The 7,776-nt window shown below is 34.7% G+C and overlaps 1 protein-coding gene across 1 annotated transcript; it reads right to left on the bottom strand.

Annotated features, from left to right (window-relative positions):
• Window positions 1–5,004: 5,004 nt before the first annotated feature.
• On the bottom strand, window positions 5,005–7,167 carry LOC114750963 (probable WRKY transcription factor 40). Its single transcript, XM_028939606.1, has 5 exons — window positions 6,931–7,167; window positions 6,742–6,801; window positions 6,214–6,570; window positions 5,901–6,017; window positions 5,005–5,772 (listed from the first exon to the last, which is right to left on the bottom strand). The coding sequence occupies exons 1-5, from the start codon at window positions 7,009–7,011 to the stop codon at window positions 5,311–5,313; spliced, it is 1,077 nt and encodes a 358-aa protein (XP_028795439.1). The 5' UTR covers window positions 7,012–7,167; the 3' UTR covers window positions 5,005–5,310.
• Window positions 7,168–7,776: the final 609 nt, after the last annotated feature.

The raw sequence follows: 7,776 nt of genomic DNA, 5'->3' as shown, positions 1-7,776 counted from the left end.
ATGAAATGCTACAAAATATTTTACTGACCTGAATGAAAATTTTTAAATCTCTTATTCCAGCTGAAACTGCTCCAATTAATATAAATAAAATGAGACATGCCTGAAGCATGAGAGATTAGTCGGTTCCAATATAAATAATTGAATAAAGAGGAGCATACAACTTAGAAGTTATATTGAGGAGGCATGTACTATAAAAGAGTGTCAAGGCATAATTAATTGTAAAACCCTAAAGAGGTTCAGGTACCTGAAAGAAAAAAAGAGATCTCAACAAGTTATGTCACAAAAAAAAATGGAACCGAAAAGGCAAAGCTGTCAACAATGTTTTCATAAGAATATCACGTGATAAAAAGAGGATCTTACACATAGATCTATCATATAAAGTAGACATGACTTGGGCCAAGAACAAAGTAAAAAAGGAAAAGAAGTGATAAAAATATTATTTCAATATGTGAAAATGGACCTGCAGTCCAAACACATGAATATGAGTTTCTATAGAATATATGGACGTTATGTGAAATAAAGATTTTTACAAATATTATGATGATATATTCTTTGTGGTGGATATAATTTTACATATTTGAATAGTTTGCCAGTTATAAAATGCGCTTGTTAGATATTATCATGACCTATGGATGATGATCATTAAATAGTGAAATTTACATATAATCCTTGAAGATCCAAAATATGCCAGGAGCATATATAAAAAAATCTTTCAATCTATGAAATATTATGAGTTAAATAATTTCAACATGTATCATCTATTTTATAGTTCTGGATCAAAATATATGAAATTCCTGAAAAGATTTCACTTGCCAGAAGCATACAATTCAAGTTTTAGATAATGCTTAATTAATTTAAGTAAGTTTCTATAAAAACTGAAACATCAGGGCGTATGTGGTATAATCGACTAAGTAAATATCGGTTGAAGGAATGATATTAAAACATAATCCAATTTGCCCATGTATTCTTATGAAAAGTTTTTGGAATGAGTTTGTTGTAATTTTTGTAAATATCATTAGAACTCCTGAATAGCTCATAGAAATTAATAAATTGCTTACAAGAAAGAATTTGAAATGAAGGATTTGGGAAGAACAAAGTTTTGTCTCAGATTGCAAATTGAATGCTTGAAAAATGAAAACTTTTGTGTATCAAATAATTGATACAAGAAAGATCTTAAAGTGTTTTTATATGGATAAATCATATCCATTATATACTTTGATGGTTATGAGATTTGTAGAGGTGAATAAAGAACCTTTTAGATTTCTAGAATGTAATGAAGAGCTATTTGCCTAGAAGTACCAAATCATAAGTCTAAAAGTACCATATCATATCTTATCAGTCACTCATGAACATATTATTTGTTGTTAACTTACTAATAAGATATAGTTCTTCACCAATACGAAGACACTAAAAAAAGTTGTAAATTTCTTTTTGATCCACATGTTGGTAATTCCAGATGAGTATTTCATAATATTCAAAAACATGGTGAAATATATATCTAGCAAATCCATTCCAGTGAAAATCTGGCAGATTTGTTCACCAAATCACTTCCTTGTATGATATTTGAAAAGCTTGCTCATGGTATCGGATGTCATAGATTCAGAGATATCGACTAATGTTTCTAAGAGGGGAACTTAACACATGCTGTATTCTTTTTTCCTGACTATGGTTTTTATCCCACTAAGTTTTTCCTAGTAAGGTTTTAATGAGGCAAAAACTGGATAGTATATCGATAAATATGTACTCTTTTTCTTCCTCTAGGTTTTTATCCCCCAGGATTTTTCCTAGTTGAAATTTTTTAATGAAGCACATATTGTATAACGGACATCCAAGGGGAGTGGTTTTAATATTATGTGGATGTCTATTTATCCCTTCCTCTTTATCTTCTCTAAGTAACTTCCACTACCTCCATCATCCATTACTTTTCCACTATCTATTACTCCTCAATTATCCATTCACTCTTGTAACTCACCTCCATTCACATTCATGGGATTGATTATCTACTATTTGTTATTTAAGGACAATTGTACCTATGTACAAGACTATGCCTATAAATAAAACATGTCATTTGTGTTGTAGTACAAGTAAAGAAATACAAAGTTCTCTCATTCTCTTGTCTTCATCTTTCTCTATTCTACTTTTATGATTTCATTTTGGATCCGTTTTATAACATTAATATTTAAGTAATTTATATTGCGGGCTAAGGAATTTTGTAGAAGTGACTGACATTGTAACGGAGGAAGTAGTTTTGTTCAGAATGTCTTAAATTTCAACTTTTTTTCAAAATCATCCTTATTTAATGAAGTTCATTAATGTACTTATTCAGTCTAAACATAAAAACCCATTTTGGTAGTGTAATTTACACTACGAAAGGGTTCTACACTACGAAAGAGTTCTTACATTTAGAACCGGAGGAGTACTTTCACTCTCATTTCAAATAGGGCATTTTGAGTTAAAAAAAATTAATAATCCAAACAATTTTAAAACACGTCATGTTAAGAATAAAAAATTCTATGAAAGAAACTCTTATGAAACGACGAAAAGGAGTATACCTCTTATTCAAATTTTAATGATAAGAGAATCTTTGATTTTTTTTTCTTTTGGGTGTAATTCTTTAATGACATTTAGAACCCTCGTAGTCTGTTCATTTAAAGAAAATTGCCACCCTAAAGTAAATGTGCTCAAACAAAACAAGACTTCATTACAAAGTGTGATGAGAATACCCAAAACCAGACATTCACAGCTAAGTAAGTTTAGAAAAAAGGAAATAAAAGTAGAGTGAAGATGAAACTTTTTAGGTTATAATTGGTGTGAGGAAACCAAACCTACACCTTAATTGAGTCAAAGTAGTGAGCTGAAGACAACACCTCGAGACAAAAAGACCGAGGAAAATCAAGAGAAAATTGATCTGTCCCTATGAGTAATGAAGAAAACGAGAAAAAATTAAACCTTAATTAGGTCTTAGGTTCAAAGATTTTTCCTTTCCTAGAGGGTGTGAATCAATCCGTGATTCAGATCTCATGTTATGCATTTATTTCCTTGTCCTTTTCCTTTCCTAGAGGGCTGCCGCCCCTCTATAAATATATTTTCCTGTTCAGACTTAAAATGATGACAGATCAGATCTCTGATTCTGTTCATTCATTGTATAATCTTTTTTTGTGTCAACAACGGCAATCTTTGTTCATTTGTCCATTGTTTCTGGGTGGAAAGCTATTCCTGAAGTGAATCAACCTTTCTGGATGGAAAGCAATTCCTGAAGTGAATCAACCTCTTATTATTTATTAACCCTTGCTTTTCAAACTTTTCTTTCTGCTACCTAACAAAGAGAAATTAAGAAAGTTTATGCAAACCTGCTCCATGAGACCGTGACCCACAGGTGAATAATTCAAAAAGAACAAAAAGCTGGTTGGGAAAACCAATTCCTCACCCCAACTCACAGGATGGTGGGTAATATGAATATTTCTGACTTACACGAGGGGTTGTGTTTTAGTCACAGAGTTTATTGCCTAAAAATTGCAGGTAATGAAAGAAAAGACATTTACTGTAACTCAGTTGAATGAGCATTTAAAACCCACAAAAGTCAAATCATGTATAGTTGCGTACTTTCATTCAAGTGGTTGAGCTTACAAGTGATCATCTTATCAGTTAGCTTCAGATCAGATTCGATGAGTGTTTAGCCTCCGCACCTCCAGTGAAAAAAAAAAAAAACCAACTCAAGAACCATTTGTTGATAAATTGAGCTTTACCTCATAGTGATACAACTCTGAGGGGAGATGATTGTAATTGTTTTGTAAGGAAGTTTTGAGTCCTGGCATGTCTTAGATCCTGATGAACCCTTAGAATCCATCTCACATAAACTATGTTCTACAAAGAAAAGAAAGGCAATTTCGTGTTTGAAAAGCAAAATGACCTGTGCCAAATGAAGATCCCATTAACAGAAATTACTGAAATGGGAACAAGCCAATGATATCACTATATATCACTTATGCATTGCCTGCTCTGTTCTTTCTTCATTATCTCGTGACCATGAACAGTTTCCTATATGTTAGGATGACGACCAGGACACTCCTAGGTATTTAGTTGGACAAGGTTAACATGGGATTTTTCAAAAGAACCTGATACGAAACATTAACTTTTCTCCCTGTTTTATTCCCGGGACTATACTCTGTATTTTCAGCCTTTCAGGTTAAGTATATTATGTCTTAAAGTCAACTAAGTCCAGCAGTACCTACCCTTTGATTGGTCTTCGAGGAACATTGCGTGATTCGTCTGCAGTATTGGTTGAACGCTTGTAGATTGCGGTGCTTGATACTGTCTACCTTACCCGACACCTAATTTCAAGAAATTAGAGATTCTACATTGGATTGTGTTCTTAGTGATTGATGCGATGCTCTAGAAGAAATTTAGTCATAAAGGTAAAGCTTTATCTCATAAAATGTAAACGTATGATACTTGAATTTTTTTTTTTTTCAATGAATGAGCCTAAAGCAATGAAAATCAAACCCAGATGACTCCAGAAACAATTTCTATCAGATATATTATTCAGCATCACAAATGCGTCGTTCTCTCTTGGCTGTGCTCGTAGCCGAAGTAATCGCTGCACCACATTTAGTGATAATAGCTCGGTTACGAATAACCCATCTTACTAGTTTAACTGTAGATCTAAGGTCGGTTTAGATACATTAAATTATTACTTACATATTCGGATACTTATGTTTCTTAGTAACTTTAGCACATCATTAAAACAACAGATCATTTCAGCATTCTCTTTATGTAGTGTTGTCATGGCAAGCATATTAAACTCCAAAGCTTCTATTCTCAACTGCTAAAAATGTCTGATTTTTGTTCCATGTATCTGAAACACTTCCAAATATATCATATAACTGGATTATGCGCCTAGTGCTTTGCATGAACTGTTAATTAGTCGCCTTGGTGAGACTTCTGGAAAATAAAGCTTCCTATATAAATTCAATTTATATATCGATATTCAAATATTGATAGTTCTTTTCTCTGAAAAATCTAAAGCTGAGCTTTCATATAAAACAGCTCTATATTTGCATCACTATTCTTAATCATTTATGTAATTAAAAGGAGAGTACATGGAATATGGCAGATGAGAAGGAAGCAGACGTGGCTTTCAGAGACGATGAGACTGCTTGAAACAGAGCTCTTCAGTCACCTTGACAGACTTCTGCAAGAACTTTGAGTGTCTGATTTGGGCTTTCCTTGTGAGCTTGATCATCTCCCCTCCCCCCTCCCAACGTTAAGGATCAAACCGAGGAACATGTCCTAGTCTTCCTTTGTCTGTATTTACAACAAAGAGATCCCCGGCCATGATTTAAGAATGATCCAGTTAAAGTAAGAAACTTTGGAATTCCACTGGTCTTTAATCCTTTTGGGATATTCTCCCCGAATAGCAGCAACAAGTGCTGCTCTGAAATTGGGATCTTTAGTCAAGGAAGAGGCCATCTGTTCCACTAAAACCTGAGGGACTTCTGGCGAATCGAGTTTCGCTTTAGGGTTCTTGGCGGGAGTGGCGGGAGTGGCATTCATGTTGTTGGCGCCGGACTTGGATTTTGTCAAGTCAAAGGCAATTGTTGTTGGCGCAGAGGACGAGCTCAAAGATGCTGATGAACATGGTACTGAAGCTTGGCTCACAAAACGACTAGATCCTGATGCAGTTGTTGTCTCCATTTGAGAAGGATGAGGATGATTGTGCTCCCCTAGATAAGTTGCAACCAGAATAGATTGATCTTCCACACTTCTTTGCACCTGAATAGTTGAAACATGGGAACAGGAAAATTAGCTTTTCAATTTTCATCCAGGTACCTACTTGTCTGATATACATATGACATAGCGACTAACTTTTCCCCCCGGAATTAGAGAAAAGCTTAATTTACCTTCTTTTTGACTGGACAGCTTGGAGCGAAAGAGCATTTGAAGTATGCTCTTGGAGAAGGGTTATCTCTGGTCACTTTTTGCCCATATTTCCTCCATTGATATCCATCCTTCACAATCTGAAAACGCAGCACAAAAAGGAATAAGATTTCCTGTTAGACAATTACACCTAATCAAGCGATGACAAGTTCAAGAAAAATCCTTAAACAGGTCAATCGATTGTGAATAGACTTGTCGTCATATATATATATATATATAGATCCTGCTGATACAATCCGCCAATTATATGAGATGAAAGAAGGGAGTTTTAATTACCAGGCTAGTATCAGATGATTCTGTCTTGACATAAGCTTTGGAAACTTTTGCTTTGTTGGTGCCTTCCTTAGGTTTCTTGCATGATTCTTCATCAGTTGAGCAGCTCTCCGCGGTGCCATTAATCGCCATGGAATTATTATTAGTGTTGTTGTTGTAGCTGCTGTTATCAGGCTTCCTTTTCTTTGATGGGAAGGTGCTGTTGGTATCCTTTTGAGGATTATTTCTCATGTATTCAGCCAAGTGTCTTCTTAGAGCATCGTAATTCTCACACATCTCAGTGAGCATTTCTGTCAACTTCTTGTTCTCTGCACTCACCCTCTTCAGTTCATCCTCCAACGCACCACTTGTCTGACATGACTGCATACATATTATACAGAAACAGCTTTAATCAGAAGGCTCAAAGAAAGACATACACTTCTATTTCAAGTTCTCAATCATTGGTGGGTTTATAGATAAAGGAATGAATTAGTGAATCCAAGTTTAGAGCCAGAGACTTTGAGAAGTTTACAAAAGAATTGAACAACTAACCTCTTCTTTTACAGAAGATTTCCTTCCAGATAAGAAAAATTTGTTTTCCACCTCCTTTTTCTGAAACAACAGACACCCGTATAAGAACCTCAGTATACAAAATCATCAAACAGATTTCATTGAAGCATTTTGCAGAACAGCTTCTGGGCATTCACGCAATAAACGACATGAAGAACATTTTTAACTTACGGGAACTTCTTCGCGAAGCATATGATGATGAGGTCTAATGTTGAGATCCAAGGACGTGTTGACCCAAGACGAACAATCCATTGTAAATCTAAAAGCAGCAATTAGACTCAGGCCCCTTCCACAAAAAATCTCCCCTTTGTCGCAAAAACCCTTATGAACTTGCAGCGATATATCTAAAACTCTAGCTGAAGGCCTCTAAAATCCTGAACCTCTGAGTAAACTGAGACAGACATGTATATATATAAAGGTCCTACTCCCAAGTAGACCTCAGAAGCTCAAGTTGGACAAGGAAACTTGGCGGAAAGTGAACCCCACTTGCCCGGCGAGCTGTGAGCGAGAAATATAATTATTATGAGAGAGAGAGAGAGAGAGAGAGAGAGAAGGATAAGAAGAACGTGTTGCGCCGCGGAGGCCATTATTTATAGCAAAATTAGGGTTTGGTGTGGGTTGTCTGGGGGATCATATAAAGAGAATATACTTTATGAGGTGTGCGGATGGGATAGGTCGGTGAATTCTTGGGGAGGAAATTCAAAGTCAAGCACACATTTCAAAAGTAGTAAAAATCAAACAGTGGCAACTTGTGGGCTCAACATGGACGGATTGATGTGACATTTTTCAGAAATAATAAAGAAGAATTGCAATAAAAATAACCATCAAAATCTTTTAATAATAGTAATGAAAAATAACTTATAACTTATTGTTAAGATTTATTAATAGTTTTTTTTTATTGAGATTTTATTATAATTTTTTCAACAATAAATGGTAGAATTATGATAAAGTTTGAGGGGGGAAAACTTAATTATTAAAAAATCTCAACTTCTAATAACATATTCAAGAATAATAAAT

Source organism: Neltuma alba, unplaced genomic scaffold (genome assembly GCF_004799145.2).
Source record: "Neltuma alba isolate B1F8T4 unplaced genomic scaffold, ASM479914v2 tig00006710_pilon, whole genome shotgun sequence".
Taxonomy (NCBI): domain Eukaryota; kingdom Viridiplantae; phylum Streptophyta; class Magnoliopsida; order Fabales; family Fabaceae; genus Neltuma; species Neltuma alba.
Note: the sequence above shows the minus strand (reverse complement) of the source record. Positions and strands in the feature narration are given on the sequence as shown.

Excerpts from the sequence above, each read along its gene's own strand:
- LOC114750963 (XM_028939606.1), bottom strand. The coding sequence starts at position 7,011 with ATGGATTGTTCGTCTTGGGTCAACACGTCCTTGGATCTCAACATTAGA. Across the intron at positions 6,802-6,930 it reads TGCTTCGCGAAGAAGTTCCC|AAAAAGGAGGTGGAAAACAA; the intron begins GTAAGTTAAAAA and ends CTGTTGTTTCAG. Across the intron at positions 6,018-6,213 it reads AATCATCTGATACTAGCCTG|ATTGTGAAGGATGGATATCA; the intron begins GTAATTAAAACT and ends CTGCGTTTTCAG.